Raw genomic sequence first — 23,190 nt, forward strand, 5'->3', positions numbered from 1 at the left:
GAAACAGACTCATAGACATAGAGAAATGACTTGTGGTTGCCAAGGGGAAGGGAGAGGGATGGACTGGGAGTTTGGGGTTGGTAGATACAAGCTATTACATTTAGAGTGGGTAAACAACAGGACCTACTTTATAGCACAGGGAACTATATCCAATCTCCTGGGATAAACCATAATGGAAAAGAGTATTTTTTAAAAGAGTGTGTATATATACGTATGGCTGAATCACTTTGCTGTGCAGCAAAAATTAACACAACTTTGTAAATCAACTGTACTTCAATTAAAAATTTAAAAATTTAAAAAGAATTGGCTTCCAGTGATCAGGAGACCTCCAGGCTGATGATTCCTTCTTCACCATCAGATGAAGTGTAAATTCTTATTAAAACTTTTGGTCGGTTAAGGATCACCAGGGGAAGCATTTGTCTGCACAATGGATGAGGCCCTGCCAGGGTTCTGACCTCCAGATCCCCAGAATGGGAAGGGCTAGAACTGGGTATTTCAGGCCACTCTGCAGACCAGCCCAGACCCACTCAGGCCAGCCTCACCCTCCAGGGTCTGGGGAGTGAGTTTACTTAAGAGAGACTTTCTCACACTCATTCACTGGCAGGAATGGCATCGCCTTTGAGGGCAACAGGGAAGATGTCCAAATAAACAACAACCGTACACTTTTGCCTTACAATTTTATATCTATTTAATGTCTTCAGTAGAGTGAAACCAGAATTCTTGGTCCTGGGTCATAAGAAAATATTTGCTCTCAGGATAGGTAAAAGTGTTAACCTAAAGGGATGAATACGCTTTTAAGATTTCTTTTTCCTATTTTATTCCTATTATTTAAACTCCCAGGATTTCTGCCTCCTAAGCTAAAGAATGAAGATCTTGTAAGCAAGGTCTAACCCTCCTGACAACTTTAAGATTCTATTATTATAATTTTCCCTTTCCCTTGTTGTAATCTACATTTAATCTCTCTAATCTGCATTAAAGTTTCCATTCACTCTAATTTCTCCTTATGAATACCCACAAACACTCTTAAGATACTTCTCATTCTCAAAACCCAATCATCTCCCAAGTATATCATAGAGATATATACAATGTACCCACTTGCTTTACTCTCTTCAATGGCCCATTTACCTTCTAACATATTTTTAATTCACTTATTTTTTTAAAACCTTCACACTCATATGTAAGCTCTATGAGAAGAGGGATTTTTGTCAGTTCTCTTTCCCTGTTATGTCCCAGCACCTAAAAGAATAAACACTAATCATTATCCACAACATTCTGTGGTGGGTATCCCATTACCAAAGCCCGCATTGCAGCTTTCATGGCAGCATCGCAACTAGTAAGCTACTGACAATTAATGTTTACTTCCAAAGTGTATACAAAGCATAATTTGAAAATGATGATTTGCGTTGTATGTACGCTCGGTAATGATCAAATTCAGACTCTGCCTTTCATTTGTAATAGTAAGATGTTATGTAAAACTTCTATTCATATTTGTACAAGGCTTCTAAATTCAACTCAAATAGACTTGGAAATTTGAGACTTTTTTTAGTATGAATATGTTTGGTCCATTATTAATTTTTACTGTTTCCTCTTGTAACGGACTGAGTGTCATCTTGGAAAATGTAGATACCATTTCTCTTTACGCTTAAATGTCCAAATAGTATTAAAACAAAAATTGCCTTTCCCATTACCTTTTATTTATATTGCAATACTTTTGTACATGAAATTGTCTTGTACAATTTATTATAGGAATTACTGTGTTGTTACTTTAATCACCTAACTAGCATGAAAAAATATGGTATAAGTCAAGTGTGCTGTGTTTGTGCTTTACCCTTTATAGTAATTGGTTCTCAATTTTGAAGATCCTATCTGGTTCTTTCTTAAATGTCAAATTTCCACTTCTCTTTTTGTTTTGATGTGGGGATTCCCAACCTTTTAATAACTGCTACAGTTACTATTTTATTTTGCGACACCAGCCATTTTACCCAGCCAGCATTTTAAAATAATTAATTTAAAATTAATTTAAATTTGAGAATTATGTGACACTTCTGAAAATAATTGGTGACAACTTGGAACGTTGCCAAACCACAACCAAGAGTCACTTCTTTAGTTTATGTTTGCCAAAAATATAAATCTTCTTAGTTTGTAGAGGAGGTGTGTTTGAAAAAGCAAAAAGCAGGTAAGGAAGAGAATGAAACAAATCTTTGTGGAGTTTTACTAAGTTTGAGGTATGCTACTAGATATTTTCACATATACCAAGTTATTTAATCTTCTGGACTACCCACTATAATGTGTAAAGTGCTCCCATTTTCAGATGAGGAAATAAAAACTCAAAGATTTTAATTTATTTGCCCAAGCTGCACACATAGAAAGCATCAGAGCTGAGACTGGAATCCGGGCTAACTGGTTCTAAAGTGTGTGTGCTTTCCACTCATTTTGCTGTCTCCTGAAACTGGTGTCACAGTGACACCGAAATACAGTATCGCCACATCACAGCATGGCCTTGAACGGATTTGAATGGGAAGAATCCCTGCCACATGATGTAACAGAATGCTTGTAGGATACGGCAGGCCTACAATACATGTTTTAGTCCTCAGTTTCTTTAAAACCTTTAATATTTTTGGTATGTGATATAAAGCTACTGTTCTAAAGAATGTGACTCAATTTGAACTTCTGTCTTCGTGTTTATTGCTCTTCTTAATTTATTTACATAAATTGCCATTGGAGAAACTATACTAGGAAATCATAAAACAAAAGAAGGCTGACTAGGAAACATCCCCCAAATACTTAGCCCCATCTCCTTCATGCCTCTCCAGAAAGGATATAAAATAGCCTACATAATTACAGTAAAGAAAAATAAAATTTAAAGTTTGAAGAGAAGGTGGAGGAAAAGAAAAATGAGGGCAAAAATAAAATGACATCAGGACTAAAGTATATCAAGTGAATATTGCAGAAACAGGATAAACGTTTTGTTACTAAGCATCCTAATATTTCTTGCCCTTCAGTTGGGCCTGTGCTTTTAACTAGATTTACAGAATGTTGGATTTGGAAGGGAGCTCAGAGACCATTTCATTTCTCCTTTACAAGTGAAGAAACTGAGGCCTGGTGAGAAATGTTGAAGCAAAAACTCTCCTCTTCTTTCCTCAAGCTTCCTCTTAAAGAAACCACTTCTTCGAATTTTGATTTGTACATGCGATCTCTGGCCCACAATAGCCAAGAACAACATTTCACAGGCCGTAGAGAGTTTCCATGGTGGTCATTATCACCAAGGCTGAGAAAAACGTATGGTATAATGAGTAAATATGTGAACTCCCAGTTCTAACTCCAGCCTTTGCCATGTATCAGCTAACTGTGTGTCCTCGGGCAAGTTATGTGACCTCTCTGAGCTTCAGTTTCATCATCTTATAAAACTGAGCTGATGGTAATAGTTGATATCTTAATGACTTGCTGTGAAGATTGAATGAGATTAGGCATGTAAGATATTTAGAATCATTCTTAGCGTGGCATAAATACTTATTATTACTGTTATTTAACGAAGCCCTTTTATGGTAATTCATTCCAATAATTATATGCGAGAGCTGTATATTCTTTGGCATATCATGAAGAGTTGGTTTAGGGACAATTGGGTTAGTGTTTATCAAATCTTTGTAATGTTCTCTTCAGATTTTAAGCCAGTTCCATAGTGCATTCATCTGAAAGGTAGAATCAAGTGCTCCAAAAAAAGTGACCTGATTTGACTTGGATGTTTAAGACTCTTTTTTTTCTCTGGCTAACTGGTCTGCTTTTCCTCTTCAGTATATTTCTCTTCTCTTACTATTTTTAATATTAAAACCAATATTAAAACCCCTTCATCTATAAACGAATGTGGTTTTAATAGCCCCCTTTTATGATGAGTTCAAGTTTATTTGCAGAAAAGGTAGCAAAGAGAAAGATCTTAAATATTCTTATAAACCCCCTTAGAAAGTCACTTCCCATTGGTGGGAGGAGATAGAGGAACCCACCATGCATACGCCAGTTGGAAAGTTTGCTTTCTGAACCTGAGGGCAATAATAAAACATGGATGGATATAATCTTACTTTAATTTAATTCATAATTAACAAATACGTATTGAGTGCCAGCTATGAGCTGGGCATTGCTGGCCACTGATAACACAGTGATAAAACAGGTATCATCCTTGCCCTCAAACATCTTACAGTCTAGGTGGGCAACCTGGCTGAGTAAGTATTGAATACTAGCTTTAGTGCATAAAAGAAATATTCTAAACAAAAGTGGTTTTTTTTTAGGAGCTCTATGTGCCCTGCCCTACTCTCTGTTTTAGATATCAAACCAATGCCTAAGGCTTGAGACTGCCCTTACACTTTTTCTGAATTCCTGCTGGGATACAAGATAAGGAGTCCTTCAATGCAATCTCAAAGTATTACACACTGAGTAGGTGTCCTATAAGTTACAGTACAGCCAAAGCAAATTTAAATACGTGCCTCGATCCTGCTGTGATCACTTCAAAAATATACCTCCGCCAAGCATTTCTGATACCAGGTTTCATGTTAAAGGCAGGAAACAGCAGTCTCCTCCTTCATGTAGTTTAGAAACTGAAATGAAACTTACAGCGAGCATTCCAACCTGTGCTTGCAGATCTGTGTCTCTTCTCCCTCTACCAGCCCTTGTCTCCTGTTGCCTTTTATCTGAATCTTCAAACCAAGTCCTGGGGTTAATTTTGTCTGAATATCACTAACCCAGAGTTCTCTCTTATGGAGCCAACGTGCTGTCTTGAACCTTGGGTGGAACTTATATAATGAGTCTGTGGTGGCAACATTAGATAAGTTTCATTTGACTGCAAATGACAGAAAGTAACCCTGGCTAGCTGAATTAAAAAAAAAAAAAAAAGGAAAAGAAGGATACAGGAAGAAAAGTGGAATTTTTTGGAAGGATATTCATATATCCGCTCAGAATTTAAGGGCAAGCTAAACCACGAGAGACAGTAAGTAATCAGCCCAGCGATCATGGCAACTCTGTAGCTTTCAGCAAATTGAAATGCCTGTCTTCCTCCAGCTCTGATCATCTCAAAAACGTACCTCCACTGAGCGTTTCTGAAACCAGCTTTCATGTCAAAGGCAGGAAACAAGTCTTCGTCATGAACTTAGAAACTGAAGTTAATGGACCTTTTTCCCAGAGAAGTGACTAAGCAGATCCCTGGGTTGGTCCAACGAGTGTGTCCAGGTTAGGTGTTTGTGGAGGAGGGCCAGGGTCTTTGGGGTCTACTTCTGTGTAAGGGGATGGAACGATTTCTACAAAAGGGGAGATCATTGTAAGGCTAGCAGCCATGCCGAGAAGTCCATATATTGGCCCTTCCTTGGGCAGAATAGTTGGCTAAGGAGACCTGTTTCTCAAGAGGCCATACTTTTATCAGTGGAAGTTATTTTATTCATTTATTTATTTATTTTCGGCTGCACCATGTGGCATGCAAAAGTTCCCCACCCTGGGATCGAACCCATGTCCCCTGCATTGGAAGCGCAGAGTCTTAACCACTGGACCACCAGGGAAGTCCTGGAGTTATCATTTTATAAGTAGTTTGTCATTTTCTTCATTCCACCATTCAATCTAGCCTCATTCATGGTCTTACTAGTTAATATCTATCTATGGTCAATTCTGCTTTCCTGGTTGACTCAGTAGCATTTACCTTAGCTTAGCTCTTCATTGGTTAAACTTCAGAGGAAGTTTCAAAATGGAATTTGGGTCCCCACAATGGAGATTTGGAGAGCCGAATGTGGAGTTGTTTTCCTGTCCTGTCCTTGCCCCAGACCAGGGTAATCATGGACCTGGAAGAGCCTGGTTCATCTCAGGCTCTTCCCTGCCTTAAATGTGAATTACTGTGGCATTCATTCATCCATTCACTCATCAAACCTTCCCTACGTCAGAAACTCTATCAGGAGGTAGGGCTACAAAGATAAATTTGGCACCATACCTGCTCCGAAGGGACTCACAGGGCTTGGAAATGCACGTGTTGGAAAGGCAATGGCTTTACAGTACCAAGTGATTACGGCACTGCAGGCTCAGGCAGCAACCCTGGCCCAGAGATCCTTACACTGCAGCACAACGGGCCCCTATGGCTATGCTTACCTCCCAGAAACTGATACCGTGGTAAGCAGGGTAATGACCCCCCCAAAAGCATTCACATCCGTCCCCAGAAATGTGAATGTTACGTTACATGGCAAGAGGGAATTAAGTTTGCTGATAGAATTAAGGCTACTAATTAGCTGACTTTGAGATGGGGAGATTATCCTGAATAATCAGGAGTAATCACAAGGGTCCTTATAAGATGGAGGTAGAAGAGGGAGAACTGGAGAGATAGCAGCATCAGAAGGACTTGACCCACCGTTGCTGGCTTTAAAGATGGAGGAATGGGGCCACCAGTCAAGGAATGCAGGCAGCCTCCAGACGCTAGAAAAGGCAAGGGAATGGACTGTCCCTTAGAGCCTCCAAGAGGAAAGCAGCCCTGCTGATACTTTCACTTTAGTGAGACCCATTTCAGACTTCCGACCTCCAGAACTGTAGGATAATAAATTTGAGTTATTTTAAGTCACTACGCTTGTGACGATTTGTTACAGCTGCAGTAGGAAACCTGTATAGGTAGGCATATACCTGGGGTGTGCTTGGTTCTATGCAAAAGGACAGAGGATTGACCAGGTGCATCTTCCTTGGGCATCATTTTAAATCTTATTTTCATATTAAGCATATGGAAAAGGATGATAATTTAGCATCAACTTTGAAGATGAAGCACAAGATTTCGCATTTTTTTCTTATTTGTGAGCTGCTTTGAGCCCTGAGCTCCCGTCCCCCTCTCCTCCACTGTCAGATGAAATGTTTAAGAGGCACCTGTTGGTCTTAGTGCTATGTCGTCAGTGCCTACTAAACTACTGCCATTTTTATTCTTAGCACATCGTTACCCTTAGATCTTTCTCATTTTAAAATCCACACCCAAAGAGGGCACTCATTGGAATTTCACTCAAGGATTTAAAAATACTCTATATCAAAGCATGACAACATCAAACATTGTTATAATCCTTTCACAAACACTTCTTTATTTGGTGCTTAAAGCAGCTTCACGAAGAAAGCATAATTATGCTCACTTGTCAGAGGAAGAAACAGAAGCTTGTGATAGAATGTCCAAAGTCCACAGGTGCTGAGTGGCCATGGTTGCTCCTTCCATGATGCCTAGGTGGCTGCCAGGAGGTGTTTCTCTGGGGTAGGTCACTTAGAAGCCAGGCCCCAATTCACCAAGCATCTGCCGTGTCACAGGTGCATCCACAATGCCCCTGAGCCTGCATAACGGCTGCTCTTGATTTAGGTGTTGCTGCTTTCATTATGACTGTAAACCTGTAACTGGCCCCTTGTCCTGATATGACTGGATCTGTTCTCATGAAAGAATCACATTGACAAAAGGGAGTACAGACAAGGTGCATGAACAGTACTGGAGCTTCTCGTAACTGCAAGAGCCATTCTTCACTGCGTTCCCAGGGTTCCTGAGGTGAATTGGGTACAGAGAGATATCAGAAGGCACGGCTCTGGTTTTGCAGTCAGTCCATTGTATGTACTCAAGCCTCATAGAAAGGTTTTGCTTTGTTTGTAGGTTTATCATTATTATTAAGGGCTTTTTAACTGCAGAGGAGGTATTTTCCTTTCCTCCTTGTCTCTTTCTTACTGCAATTCAAGGTCTATACTTTCTATGAGCTTTCTGTCACCCTGTCAAAGAAGGCTTCCCTGACCTGGTATAAATACCGCCCTCCCCAAACCCTCTTTTCGCTCTCTGTTCCTTTACATTGCTCTGTTAGGGTTTTCATAACGATTCTCTCACTTGACATATTCTTTTGTTCAAATATTTTTCTGTCTCCCCTGCCATGAGAGCAGACGCTACATCTCCTTTGTCTGTTGCTGTATCTCCAGGGCCTAGACAAGTGCCTGGCACTTAGTAGAGCTCAGTAAATATTTCTTGAATGAATTACTGAATTCTTTGCATCTCTCCCAGTGTCTGGGTCTGCCCTATAAAAGACCCGAGTGAAATTTAAAAAGCAAGAAGCCATAGCAAAGGGAAGAAAACCCTTAACTTAGTCTTTTTGTAGTCAGTTTCTAATTTCTGACTGACTGATTGACTGGGGAAAGGGAAGGATGCAGAAGGGGGAAATATCAAAGTTGAGCTGAAAGCGCTCAGCCCTCTGACTCGCCGAAGCCCCCAGTGCCTGGCGCCTGGGGGGACCCTTTTTCTGCCGGGACTCCCCTCCTCCAGATGGAAGTGAAGGTAATCACACAGGAGCCCCAGCCTATTTACTTCATGTTCACTAAAGAAAAGCAAAGATTTCATTTCCTCCAGTGTTTATTGGGTGGTAGGAGATACTACGGAAAATGCTACGAGTTCATGTTTTTCAGGTCCACTGATTTGTTGCAAGTTGTTCTGAAACCAGTGAGAAGTAGGGCAATGGAATAAATCCTCCTATACCCAGAGTATTTGATTTGTTTTGTTTGCATGGCTTTTGTAAAGCCCACCTGGAAAACCTCCAGTTACAGCTTTAAGGTCTAGAACCGTGTTGCCTCCCCTAGGAAAGAGTTTCTGAAGCATTCCATAGAAAGGCCCTTCTTATGCATGATCTTTTTGTCTCTGTGGTACTTCTCCTACCCTGCCACCAGTGACATCTCACCTAAAAAGCACAGTTACCACATAGGCTCGCAGCATGCTTGGTTCACGTGGCCAACGTTGGTCTCATCACCCCGTTCAGTTAAATGACTATGTTCATTGCTGGCTCTGTCCCAGCACGAGGAGGCCAGATATCGTCTCATCCCGCTATGTATCTCCAGCGACTGGCTTAAGTGCCTGGCATGTAGTTCGTACTAGATACATGTTGAGAACATGAGTAAGTGAATCCATGAAAAAACAAGAGACTTTACAATTCAGCCACAGTTATCCAGTTGTTAGCATTGGGACCTTATTTCTGGGGATTCTACTTATGGTTTTTTGTCTTCATTCAGGCACATTGATTGTTCTGAAACATCCCTATCCAAGAAAAGTGGAAGAACCATCCATTTATGAATCCGTCCGGGTTCACACAGCAATGCAGACGGGAAGAACAGAAAACGACCTCGTGCCCACTGCCCCTTCTGTAAGTGGCCGTCAATCTACCCACAGGGCTCACTGTCTAAAAGCGGTAACAGTTACACACTTTTAAAAATACATTTGTTCACATAAGAGTTCTAACTTGGGATATAAAAGCTGGAAAGTTTCGAAGGAAGGGAAAGGAAAGGTTCCTTCGAAAGGAAAGGTTCGAAGCCTATGACTCAGTTCATCCGGTCCAGGGTAAATTGTAAAAAATTACAATGCGATAGTGATAGGATTTTTTTTTTAACATCTTTATTGGAGTATAATTGCTTTACAATGGTGTGTTAGTTTCTGCTTTATAACAAAGTGAATCAGCTATACGTATACATATATCCCCATATCCCCTCCCTCTTGCATCTCCCTCCCACCTTCCTTATCCCACCCCTTTAGGTGGTCACAAAGCACCGAACTGATCTCCCTGTGTTATGCAGCTGCTTCCCACTAGCTATTTTACATTTGCTAGTGTATATATGTCCATGCCACTCTCTCACTTCGTCCCAGCTTACCCTTCGTCCCAGCTCCCCGTGCCCTCAAGACCATTCTCTACGTCTGTGTCTTTATTCCTGTCCTGACCCTAGGTTTTCATAACCACTTTTTTTTTTTTGGACTCCATATATATATGTGTTAGCATACATTATTTGTTTTTCTCTTTCTGACTTACTTCACTCTGTATGACAGACTCTAGGTCCATCCACCTCACTACAAATAACTCAGTTTTGTTTCTTTTATGGCTGAGTAATATTCCATTGTATATATGTGCCACATCTTCTTTATCCATTCATCTGTCAATGGACACTTAGGTTGCTTCCATGTCCTGGCTAATAGTAAATAGAGCTGCAATGAACATAGTGGTACATGACTTTTTGAATTATGGTTTTCTCAGGGTACATGCCCAGTAGTGCGATTGCTGGGTCGTATGGTAGTTCTATTTTTAGTTTTCTAAGGAACCTCCATACTGTTCTCCATAGTGGCTGTATCAATTTACATTCCCACCAACAATGCAAGAGGGTTCCCTTTTCTCCACACCCTCTCCAGAATTTACTGTTTGTAGATTTTTTGATGATGGCCATTCTGACCGGTGTGAGGTGATACCTCATTGTAGGTTTTTTTTTTTTTTTTTTTTTTTTTTTGCGGTACGCGGGCCTCTCACTGCCGCGGCCTCTCCCGCTGCGAAGCACAGGCTCCGGACGCACAGGCTCAGCGGCCATGGCTCACGGGCCCAGCCGCTCCACGGCATGTGGGATCCTCCCGGACCGGGGCATGAACCCGTGTCCCCTGCATCGGCAGGCGGACTCTCAACCACTGTGCCACAAGGGAAGCCAATAGGTCTTTAATCCATTTTGACTTTATTTTTGTGCATGGTGTTAGGGAGGGTTCTAATTTCATTCTTTTACATGTAGCTGTCCAGTTTTCCCAGCACCACTTATTGAAGAGGCTCTCTTTTCTCCATTGTATATTCTTGCCTCCTTTATCAAAGATAAGGTGACCATATGTGCGTGGGTTTATCTCTGGGCTTTCTATCCTGTTCCATTGATCTATCTTTCTGTTTTTGTGCCAGTACCATACTGTCTTGATTACTGTAACTTATAGTAGACTCTGAAGTCAGGGAGCCTGATTCCTGCAGCTCTGTTTTTCTTTCTCAAGGTTGCTTTGGCTATTCAGGGTCTCTTGTGTTTCCATATAAATTGTGAAATTTTTTGTTCTAATTCTGTGAAAAATGCCATTGGTAGTTTGATAGGGATTGCATTGAATCTGTAGATTGCTTTGGGTAGTAGAGTCATTTCCACAATGTTGATTCTTCCAATCCAAGAATATGGTATATCTCTCCATCTGTTTGTATCATCTTTAATTTCTTTCAACAGTGTCTTATAATTTTCTGCATACAGGTCTTTTGTCTCCTTAGCTAGGTTTATTCCTAGGTATTTTATTCTTTTCGTTGCAGTGGTAAAAGGGACTGTTTCCTTAATTTCTCTTTCAGATTTTTCATCATTAGTGTATAGGAGTGCCAGAGATTTCTGTGCATTAATTTTGTATCCTGCTACTTTACTGAATTCATTGATTAGCTCTAGTGGTTTCCTGGTAGCATCTTTAGGATTCTCTATATATAGTATCATGTCATCTGCAAACAGTGACAGCTTTACTTCTTCTTTTCTGATTTGGATTCCTTTTATTTCTTTTTCTACTCTGCTGTGGCTAAAACTTCCAAAACTCTGTTGAATAAGAGTGGTGAGAGTGGGAAACCTTGTCTTGTTCCTGATCTTACTGGAAATGGTTTCAGTTTTTCACCATTGAGAAAGATGTTGGTTGTGGGTTTGTCATATATGGCCTTTATTATGTTGAGGATAGTTCCCTCTATGCCTACTTTCTGCAGGGTTTTTATCATAAATGGGTGTTGAATTTTGTCAAAAGCTTTCTCTGCATATATTGAGATGATCATATGGTTTTGTCCTTCAATTTGTTAATATGGTGTATCACATTGATTGATTTGTGTATATTGAAGAATCCTTGCATTCCTGGGATAAACCCCACTTGATCATGGTGTATGATCCTTTTAATGTGCTGTTGGATTCTGTTTGCTAGTATTTTGTTGAGGATTTTTGCATCTATGTTCATCAGTGATATTGGCCTGAAGTTTTCTTTCTTTCGACATCTTTGTCTGGTTTTGGTATCAGGGTGATGGTGGCCTCGTAGAATGAGTTTAGGAGTGTTCTTCCCTCTGCTATATTTTGTAAGAGTTTGAGAAGGATAAGTGTTACCTCTTCTCTAAATGTTTGATAGAATTCGCCTGAGAAGCCATCTGGTCCTAGGCTTTTGTTTGTAGGAAGATTTTAAATCACATTTCAATTTCAGTACTTGTGATTGGTTTGTTCATATTTGCTATTTCTTCCTGGTTCAGTCTTGGAAGGTTGTGCTTTTCTAAGAGTTTTCCATTTCTTCCACGTTGTCCATTTTATTGGCATACAGTAGTAATCTCTCATGATCCTTTGTGTTTCTGCAGTTTCAGTTGTTACTTCTCCTTTTTCATTTCTAATTCTATTGATTTGAGTCTTCTCCCTTTTTTTCTTCATGAGTCTGGCTAGTGGTTTATCAATTTTGTTTATCTTCTCAAAGAACCAGCTTTTAGTTTTATTGATCTTTGCTGTTGTTTCCTTCATTTCTTTTTCATTTAGTTCTGATCTGATCTTTATGATTTCTTTCTTTCTGCTAACTGTGGGGTTTTTTTGTTCTTGTTTCTCTAATTGCTTTAGGTGTAAGGTTACATCGTTTATTTGAGATGTTTCTTGTTTCTTGAGGTAGGATTGTATTGCTATAAGCTTCCCTCTTAGAACTGCTCTTGCTGCATCCCATAGGTTTTGGGTTGTTGCGTTTTCATTGTCATTTGTTTCTAGGTATTTTTTGATTTCCTCTTTGATTCCTTCAGTGATCTCTTGGTTATTAAGTAGTGTACTGTTTAGCCTCCATGTGGTTGTATTTTTACACATTTTTTTCCTGTAACTGATATCTAGTCTCTTAGCATTGTGATTGGAAAAGATACTTGATACGATTTCAATTTTCTTAAATTTACAAAGGTTTGATTTGTAACCCAAAATCTGATGTATCCTGGAGAATGTTCCATGAACACTTGAGAAGAATGTGTATTCTGTTGTTTTTGGATGGAATGTCCTATAAATATCAATTAAGTCCATCTTGTTTAATGTATCATTTAAAGCTTGTTTTTCCTTATTTATTTTCATTTTGGATGATCTGTCCATTGGTGAAAGTGGGGTGTTAAAGTCCCTACTATGATTGTGTTATTGTCGATTTCCCCTCTTATGGCTGTTAACATTAGCCTTAAGTACTGAGGTACTCCTATGTTGGGTGCATAAATATTTACAATGGTTATATCTTCTTCTTGGATTGATCCCTTGATCATTATGTAGTGTCCTTCTTTGTCTCTTTTAATAGTCTTTATTTTAAAGTCTATTTTGTGTGACTTTATAAGAATAGCTACTCCAGCTTTCTTTTGATTTCCATTTGCATGTAATATCTTTTTCCATGCCCTCACTTTCAGTCTGTTTGAGTCCCTTGGTCTGAAGTGGGTCTCTTGTAGATAGCATATATATGGATCTTGTTTTTGTATCCATTCAGCCAGTGTATGTCTTTTGGTTGGCGCATTTAATCCATTTACATTTAAGGTAATTATTGATATGTATGTTTCTATTACCATTTTCTTAATTGTTTTGGGTTTGTTATTGTAGGTCCTTTCTTTCTCTTGTGTTTCCTGCCTGGAGAAGTTCCTTTAGCATTTGTTGTAAAGCTAGTTTGGTGGTGCTGAATTCTCTTAGCTTTTGCTTGTCTGTAAAGGTTTTAATTTCTCTGTCGAATCTGAATGAAATCCTTGCTGGCTATAGTAATATTGGTTTTAGGTTTTCCCCTTTCATCCCTTTAAATATGTCCTGCCACTCCCTTCTGGCTTGCAGAGTTTCTGCTGAAAGATCAGCTGTTAACCTTATGGGGATTCCCTTGTATGTTATTTATTGTTTTTCCCTTGCTGCTTTTAATATTTTTTCTTTGTATTTAATTTTTGATAGTTTGACTAATATGTATCTTGGCGTATTTCTCCTCATATTTATCCTGTATGGACTCTGTGCTTCCTAGACTTGATTGACTATTTCCTTCCCCATATTAGGGAAGTTTTCAACTATAATCTCTTCAAATATTTTCTCAGTTCCTTTCTTTTTCTCTTCTTCTTCTGGGACCCCTATAATTCGAATGTTGGTGCATTTAATGTTGTCCCAGAGGTCTCTGAGACTGTCCTCAATTCTTTTCATTCTTTTTTCTTTATTCTTCTCTGCAGTAGTTATTTGCACTATTTTATGTTCCAGGTCACTTATCCGTTCTTCTGCCTCAGTTATTCTGCTATTGAGTCCTTCTTGAGAATTTTTAATCTCATTTATTGTGTTGTTCATCATTGTTTGTTTGCTCTTTAGTTTTTCTAGGTCCTTGTTAAATGTTTCTTGCATTTTCTCCATTCTATTTCCAAGATTTTGGATCATCTTTACTATCATTACTCTGAATTCTTTTTCAGGTAGACTGCCTATTTCCTCTTCATTTGTTTGGTTTGGTGGGTTTTTATCTTGCTCCTTCATCTGCTGTGTGTTCCTGTGTCTTCTCATTTTGCTTAAGTTACTGTGTTTGGCATGTCCTTATCACAGGCTGCAGGTTCGTAGTTCCTGTTGTTTTTGGTGTCTGCCCCCAGTGGCTAAGATTGGTTCAGTTGGTTGTGTAGCCTTCTGGTAGAGGGGATTGTTGCCTGTGTTCTGGTGGATGAGGCTGGATCTTGTCTTTCTGGTTGGCAGGTCCATGTCCGGTGGTGTGTTTTGGGGTATCTGTGACGTTTTTATGATTTTAGGCAGCCTCTCTGCTAATGGGTGGGGTTTTGTTCCTGTCTTGCTAGTTGTTTGGCATAGGGTGTCCAGCACTGTAGCTTGCTGGTCGCTGATTGGAGCTGGGTCTTGGCATTGAGATGGAGATCTCTGGGAGAGCTTTCATCATTTGATATTATGTGGACCTGGGAGGTCTATGGTGGACCAATGTCCTGAACTCCACTCTCCCACCTCAGAGGCACAGGCCTGACAACCGGCTGGAGCCCCAAGACCCTGTCAGCCACATGGCTCAGAAGAAAAGGGGTGAGAAAAAGAGATAAAGAAAGAAAAAACAATAAAATACAGTTATTAAAATAAAAAATAATTATTAAAAAGAAAAAAGAGAGAAGAGAGCAACCAAACAAAAAAACAAATGATAACAACGATAACACCAATGATAACACCAATGATAACAATGATAACACCAATGATAACAAGTGCTAAGAACTATACTAAAAAACAAAAAACAAAAAAACAGACAGACAGAACTCTAGGACAAATGGTGAAAGCAAAGCTATACAGACAAAATCACACACAGAAGCATACACATACACACTCACAAAAAGAGAAAAAAGGAAAAATATATATATATATATGCTTGCTCCCCAAATCCTCAGCCTCAATTTGGGATGATTCGTTGTCTATTCAGGTATTCCACAGATGCAGGGTACATCAAGTTGATTGTGGAGCTTTAATCCACTGCTTCTGAGGCTGCTGGGAGAGATTTCCCTTTCTCTTCTTTGTTCTCACAGCTCCCAGGGGCTCAGCTTTGGATTTGGCCCCGCCTCTGCGTGTAGGTCGCCGGAGGGCGTCTGTTCTTCGCTCAGACGGGACGGGGTTAAAGGAGCAGCTGATTCGGGGGCTCTGGCTCACTCAGGCCGGGGGGAGGGAGGGGCACAGAGTGCGGGGCGGGCCTGCAGCGTCAGAGGCCGGCGTGACGTTGCACCAGCCTGAGGCGCGCTGTGCGTTCTCCCGGGGGAGTTGTCCCTGGATCCCGGGACCCTGGCAGTGAGGGCTGCCCAGGCTCCCGGAATGGGGGTGTGGATAGTGACCTGTCCTCGCACACAGGCTTCTTGGTGGCCGCAGCAGCAGCCTTAGCGTCTCATGCCCATCTCTGGGGTCCGCGCTTTTAGCCGCGGCTCGCGCCTGCCTCTGGAGCTTGTTTAGGCGACGCTCTTAATCCCCTCTCCTCGCGCACCTGAAACAATGGTCTCTTGCCTCTTCGGCAGCTCCAGACCTTTCCCCGGACTCCCTCCCGGCTAGCCGTGGCGCACTAACCCCCTGCAGGCTGTGTTCACGCCGCCAACCCCAGTCCTCTCCCTCCGCTCCGACTGAAGCCCGAGTCTCAGCTCCCAGCCCTGCCCGCCCCAGCGGGTGAGCAGACAAGCCTCTCGGGCTGGTGAGTGCCGGTCGGCCCTGATCCTCTGTGCGGGAATCTCTCCGCTTTGCCCTCCGCACCCCTCTTGCTGCGCTCTCCTCCGTGGCTTTGAAGCTTCCCCCCTCCGCCACCCTCAGTCTCCGCCCGCGAAGGGGCTTCTAGTGCGTGGAAACCTTTCCTCCTTCACAGCTCCCTCCAACTGGTGCAGGTCCCGTCCCTATCCTTTTGTCTCTTGTTTATTCTTTTTTCTTTTGCCCTACCCAGGTACGTGGGGGAGTTTCTTGCCTTTTGGGAGGTCTGAGGTCTTCTGCCAGCGTTCAGTAGGTGTTCTGTAGAAGCTGTTCCACGTGTAGATGTATTTCTGATGTATTTGTGGGGAGGAAGGTGATCTCCACGTCTTACCTTTCACCATCTTGAAGGTCTCCCTTCAGTGATAGGATTTTAAAGACTTCGGAAATGGCGCTTAAATCCCGGCCTTACTTCACCAAAGAAGTTCGTGGTAGAATGGGCCAGAGATCTTTATGGTCACACAGTTGGCTAAACTGTTATTCTACAAATTTCTTAAATTAAGAATAGAAAAATCTTCTTTTACATTTCAACCTTCTATGGAAGAAAAAGATTCTCCACCTTGGCCGCAATCTCTCAGGATGTTATTTTTTCCTGGCCTTTTCTTCCTTCACTGAATGAAGGATACGGACAGAAGACACTTGCATTTCTTTGCAACGTGTGAGCCACTGTTCAGTTTCAGTGTAACTGGGACTTTCATTGTTCTCCTCAGTCCGTTTATGTTTGTTCTGGGAGCTGTGACCCTGCAAAGATTCTTCTCCAGCACACTTTTCCCTTCATCATGCGCAGCACTCCCCTATTCTTTCCCTCTTCCTCGTTGGCTACATGCTCTGGTATAAGACATCTGGATGTGTGCCGATGATAAAGGGGACAACACCCAAATGAAATCTCAAGACCTAGTTCTAGACAGCAACCATGATGCTTGAAGATGTTCAGTTACAAATTACGTTAAAACACGCGTGACCTTTTTGTCTTTGCGGTACTTTCTCAACCCCGCCAGCAGAGACATCTCTCCTAAGAAGTAGACTTACCATGTGACCTCCCTGCTTAACATCCTTCGGTGGTGCCCACTGTCTTCATCCGCCTGGAACCTGCTCACCCCTCTGGCCTGACCTCATGCTCCTCCTACACTCACGCTATGAACCCCACCTCTCTCCACAACTGTTCTCCTCTTCCCCTCCCTGCATCAGAAATGCTGCCAACACTGCTACTGTCCCCTCATCCTTACAGACTTGCATCCGGGATCAGCCTCTTCCAGGAAGCCTTCTTGGATCCCTCTTAGCTTCCTCTAAAATGCCCCTCCTCTGTGCACCCTGGGCTCACCTTTATCCTGGAATCATCATACTAGGGGCTGACTACCTGCACGCTGTCTGCCCTCTCCAGGAGCCTGACACTTCCCGGGACAGGAATCATCGCCTGTCTTCATAGCTTTATAGCCTAGCCAGGTTCACGACATATTACATTGTTACTATGCTACATCTACTCAAAAATAAAAATTCTGGAAATGGGTTGAGAAATACGTTTTAGCTTTGTTAGAGTTAGAAGGGCAAGTATAAGACCTCAGAACTAGAGAAATTTAGGAAAGCAAGACAATAAATAGTCTCACGTCAAAACAGACCAAAGAACACATTAAGATCTACCCTCTAACCAATTCTTTGTTTTCCCGTCGACGGGACCCTTCCTAACCTTCCTCTTTACGATCCTTACCCCACCCGCGATCACTTTAACAGCGTTTTCATTTGTACTCTCAGTTAAAGTTTACATTCTCATCTGTTACCTTCCCCTAAAGATCTCCACTCAAGGTCAATTGAACCATACCCTATTACGTGCATCATTTTTCAACAGTAAAATGCAGATAAGACCTAATTTGTGGAGCTGGTGTAAGCATGAAACACAGCATACTTAGGTAGATACAGCCCTCTTGAGATCAAATTCTGCAAGCCTTATTGCTTACCTTCTTTGCTCGCTCCAGGTATCAGATGGATTCACCTGCCCAAGTATTCAAATATGAATATACACAAAAGGTTCTGTATAATGGAGTTTTTAAAACAGTGATGAGTGGATAGTTGAAAATGTCTGCACTCACACTGTATAATGAGAGGTCCATGAATTTATTGTGTATTGATATAGACAGCAAACTATAAAGGTTTTCTAGTGGATTTTGCAGTCACACTATTCCTCACTAAGGAATGATTGATAACTGGACCAGCCTGCTGGGGAACCAGTTCTAGTCTGATTAGAAGCTCTTGTCCCTTGCTGAGCACAAGAGTTCACAGCCTTGATTGATTACTCCCATGCACATATGATACTGCCCCTCCACCCCAACCTGAGAGCTCCTTTGGGGATGGGGTTCTTGCACAAGCTCTGGCAGTGGAGGAAGAGGATTAAGTGCTATTTACAGGAAAAAGAACTTGCTTGAAGTGAAAATGAAACTAGGTGTCTTATTGCCCAGAAATGTAGATGTTTCTGCAAAACTGTTTACCATCCTTTGGCAACCACATTTGGGGAAATTACAATTTATATATTTTATACACAACATAGGATCGGGCTTCTGAGATAGGATGAAATTTAACTGATTCATTTATTTAACAAACTTTTTTAAAAGTGCCTACAGTGCACCCAGGACTGTTTTAAGCACTGGAGAGTTGGGAATAAATTAGGCAAAGGTTCTGCCCTCACTGAGCTCACACTGTAGTAGGGGGAACACAGACAATCATCAACAGAATATTATAAACCCAGATACTAATAGGTCATAAAAAGAAAAAGTAGGATAAGGGTAGGAGAGGGAAGCAAGGGAGGCCTCTAGGAGGAGGTGACATTAGAGCAGAGGCTTCACAGAAGGGAAGGAATGACTCAGGTCAGGATGTAGAAGAGCGTTGCAGGCAGAGATCAGGACAAAAGCCTCGAGGTGGGAACTAAATTGAGGCCGTTTAAAGACTAGTAAGAAGATCTAGCAACTGGCATGGAGTGAGCTAGAGGGAAAGTGGTAGGAGATGAGATTATTGGGGTGATGAGGGGTCAGATCATGTAGCCAATGGAGTTCTCAAAGCGCAGTGCCACCCAGCTGAGTGTTTGGAAATTTATGAGCATTTCAGTTGTCACATGCTCTGGAGCACTGCCAACATTAGTGGGTGTCTGGAGCTGTGAAGGGTCTGGGACTTTACCCTTCTTGCCAGTTAACAAGTTCACCTGCCACAGTTTCACAGATGTTGAAAGACACAAAAGGCTTCTGCATGTCTGTCTTTTCCTCTGAAGGGAGCGCTATTTCTACCTTTTCAGGCTGTCTGCTATACAAATATGCTTTAAAAATTGGTGTGGGACAAAGGGCTATCGGTGCCTTGCTCGTAAGACATGGAGAAACACAAGAGACCCCTGGAGAATTGTCCAACAATGGGCAGGGGTCATGGAGGCTAAATATCCCACAACACATGATGAAGAATTACCCAAAATGCTAATTGTCCTTTCCTTACACAACACGAAAGGTCTTGTAGGATAAAGTAGAGAATTAATTTTTTTTCTAAGCGTTGATAAAATAAATCATGGGAGTTTGAGTTACAAAATTTGTTTAAGTTTTAAAATTTTTAAAAAGATAATTTTCACTACTAAGTTGAAAATGGAGTCGGGGAAAAGTTGGAGGCAAGGAGACCAGTTAGGAGGCTGTGACAACCGTCCCGGTGAGAGACCGTGGTAGTTGAAACCAGAGAGGGGAATAAGAATAGTAGTTAGAACAGGAGGAAGCCATGAAGCCTGGTCAGCTTCACGATGTGTTTCAAATGTAGAAGAAACAAGACTTACTGATGGATTGAATGTAGTGTGTGAAGGAAAGAGCAACGGAGTAAATACTGCTGTTTACTGAGATGGCTGAGATTGCGGAGGAATGGGGGATGGGAAAGAGGTGTAGTTTTGGACCTGGGGACTGCAAACCACCAGTTAGTTTTGTTAGTAGAGTTTACGGGAGGTAATATACGTCAAGTGCTTGACATAGACCAGAGCCTATCTCAAACGTTAGCTCATTAGCTTCCTTAGCTTCCCTTTTGTGGTATTTGACATTTTTAAGAACTCTCTTCCTCTAAAAATTCTGTTTCCTTTGCTCCTGCAACCTCTTTCTGTCTTTATTATGTTATCTTTTCAGCACATTTTACAGTTCCTCTTCTTAGACACCTCCCTTGCATGCTGGCCTTTCCAGTATTCTGTCTTTGAACCTCTTCTCACAGTTTTGGTGTCTATCCTAGTCTTTTTCTTGAATAAATATATATATTTTGTTAACTGCACAAAGTCATGTTTGGTTTTGTCCATTTAAACATTATCACCCAATCCTATTCTAAAAGACAAATGCTCTTTAAAAACAAACAAAAATAAAAACTCACAACCTTAATAACCTAGAAGATTTGTCATTTAAAGAAGGTTTAAAAGGAAAAAAAGAAGGTGGCAGAAGAGAGGTTTTCTTACAAGCTTTTCAGCAAGTGTCACATTTTCTCCTTAAATGGGAAGGATTTCAAAACAAAGGTGAAATGGCTTAAATAGAAGTATTCATAAAAAGGAACTTTACAGAATTGTCAACAATATTAAGACAACATTGACTAACCAGTTTCATTATGGCGTCTTCCCCCACTCTTCATTGTAGAGTTATAATATGCTTGTTTAATTAATTATATATTGTGAACATCTTCCACGTCACTACATAGTCTTCTAAAACATCATTAAAACAAATTCCTTAACATTTCATTACTTGGATATATCATAATTTATTTTGTTAATTCTCTATTATATTTTACATGCTATTTTTTTATTTTCAATAACTGCAAAGTTATAGAAAAATTGAAAGAACAATATAAAGAAAGTAAATTGCCTGCATGATGCCATCACCCCAGTACTTCAGCGTGTATTCCCTACACACAAGGACATTTGCCTCATGACCACACGGAGCCATTCAAATGAGGAAACTCACATTGATACAGCACCATGGTCCCATCCACAGATCTCATTTAGGCGTCACCAGTTTTCCCAGTAAGGCCCTTTAGAGCAAAAGGATCCAATCCAAGATCACAAGTTGCTTTTATTTGTCCTGCCTCTTGAGTATTCTTCACTCTGGAATGCTTCCTCAGTTTTTCCTTGATATTGTGACTTTGACACTTCTGAATATTAAAGGCTAATTATTTTGAGAACTGTTCCCCAACTTTAACTTATCAGCTGTAACCTTGTGATTAGATTCGGGTTTTGCATTTCTTGGTAGAAATACCACAAAAGTGATGCTCTGCATGTCTCACTGCATCCTGTCAAGTGGAACACGATTTCAGTTTGTCTTATTCCAGTGTGTTTGATGACTTGATTAATCGGTGTCTGCCAGGTTTCTTCACTCTGAAGTCACCTTATTCCCTTTGTCATTAATAAATATTTTGGGGGGAGATTATTTGAGACTAAGTAGGTATCCTGTTCCTCATTAAACTTGCATCCACCAATTTTATCATCCATTGATGTTTCTTGGCTGCTTTAATTATTACTGTGATTGTTGCCAAGTGGTGATTCTGTGGTTGTCTTATTTCTTTTACATTTATTGACTGTCATTCTACTGAAAAGAAAAGCTTTTTATTCTTTGAATTTATCCAATTGTTTTTATATTATGGGTTCTAATCATGACTATTATTATTTATTTTCATCCCTCAAATTTCCCCAGTTTTGGCCAGTAAGAGCTATTTCCACATGACTTTTTGTATCCATACAACCTCATAATTCTTTGAGAATTTTCTTAATTTCTGGTACAGCAAAGTGTTCCAGGCTTATCTTGTACTTTTCTTGTATCCAGCTCTACAATTAGCTATTTCTGGAGAGTAGTACTTTAGAAATCCAGATCTGGTTGCTACAATTGCATTATTAGCAGAATGTCACTCTCCCAGCCCACTCTGCGAACAGAGCTAGGGAAAATATGTATGTCTATACATGTGTACACTTACCTATATTGCTGTCTGTATTTCTTTCTAGTTCTATCTATCTAAATTTCTATCTATCTATCTATTTATCTATCTATCTATCATCTAACCATGGGTTTGCACCCATACCGCCAATCCTACTCCAGTTCCACAAGGCTTTTTTTTTTTTTTGCGGTACGCAGGCCTCTCACCGCTGTGGCCTCCCCTGTTGCGGAGCACAGGCTCCAGACGCGCAGGCTCAGCGGCCATGGCTCACGGGCCCAGCCGCTCCGCGGCATGTGGGATCTTCCCGGACCGGGGCATGAACCCGTGGCCCCTGTATCGGCAGGCGGACTCTCAACCACTGCGCCACCAGGGAAGCCCCACAAGGCTTATTTTAATTTCTTCACTTTTCATAGTTGTAAGTCTCTTTCCCCACAGTGAGGAACATGGATTCCATTATCTTCAATACATTCACTTACTTGTTGATCAGTCAAATGTAATCAACCTCCAATTGCAGCCAGGCAGGAACCCCACTGCCTGTCTACTTTCACTCCCTCCCCTACCGCAGATGCCCACATAGCCTGACTTGGCTCTGAAACTGTGCCCTGGCCGGCACCTCCACGCATCTGGGGTGGAAGCCCTCCTCACCCTGCCAGGCTTCAACCCCTGTCACCGAGCTGCCACCCCACCATTGTCCCCACAGATGCCCTCTGTTCCCTGATTTGACTCCACCCTGTGCTAAGGTGCACCAGTGCCCTGCACACACTCACACTAATGCCTGCCTTGCTTCATCCCACCTGATGGTTTTGGACTAAATTTAGGGCAGGTAGGGAGGCAGGTAGAAAGAAGCGTAGGCAGGCTAATGCTTTATTTTTTAAATATTTAGGTTGTTTCCAATTTGGGGCTATTATAAACATCTTTCTTATTACAGATCATATATTTTTAAAAACATAAATCTGCTGTATAGTTGTTTCCTTTCTTACCTCCTGAGGCCATGAATAAAGTTGGTATTCTCAGCTTCTTTCTCTGCAAACTTCTATTTATCTATCAAAACCTTAGAAAGATACTAGACTTATAATATATTGTTTGGATGGAGGTAAGATGGAGTGAATAGCATATCCCTTAGTAAGATTTTAGTAAATAATTCTATCAGACTCTTCTATGAAACAATTTACCCTTAATTATTTTGCCTCTGCAGACTCAATTATCCAAAATGTTAACTTTTTTCTATTTCCATAATATAATACCCAAACTCAATTCAGTCAGTTCAATTTTGTTTAGTGTCAAAAT

The 23,190-nt window shown here is 41.0% G+C and overlaps 1 protein-coding gene across 2 annotated transcripts in view; it reads left to right on the forward strand.

Moving 5' to 3' along the window:
* Positions 1-23,190, forward strand: part of DAPP1 (dual adaptor of phosphotyrosine and 3-phosphoinositides 1) — a gene marked incomplete at its 5' end in the record, with an annotated part of 58,914 nt that overhangs the window by 26,882 nt on the left and 8,842 nt on the right. For both annotated transcript variants that reach the window (XM_082653834.1, XM_082653835.1), the window contains one exon: positions 9,016-9,146. In XM_082653834.1, the coding sequence (XP_082509960.1) occupies positions 9,016-9,146 (131 nt within the window). The remainder of the gene's footprint in view (positions 1-9,015; positions 9,147-23,190) is intronic.

Source organism: Grampus griseus, assembly GCF_964374135.1.
Source record: "Grampus griseus genome assembly, chromosome: 4".
NCBI classification, from domain to species: Eukaryota; Metazoa; Chordata; class Mammalia; order Artiodactyla; family Delphinidae; genus Grampus; species Grampus griseus.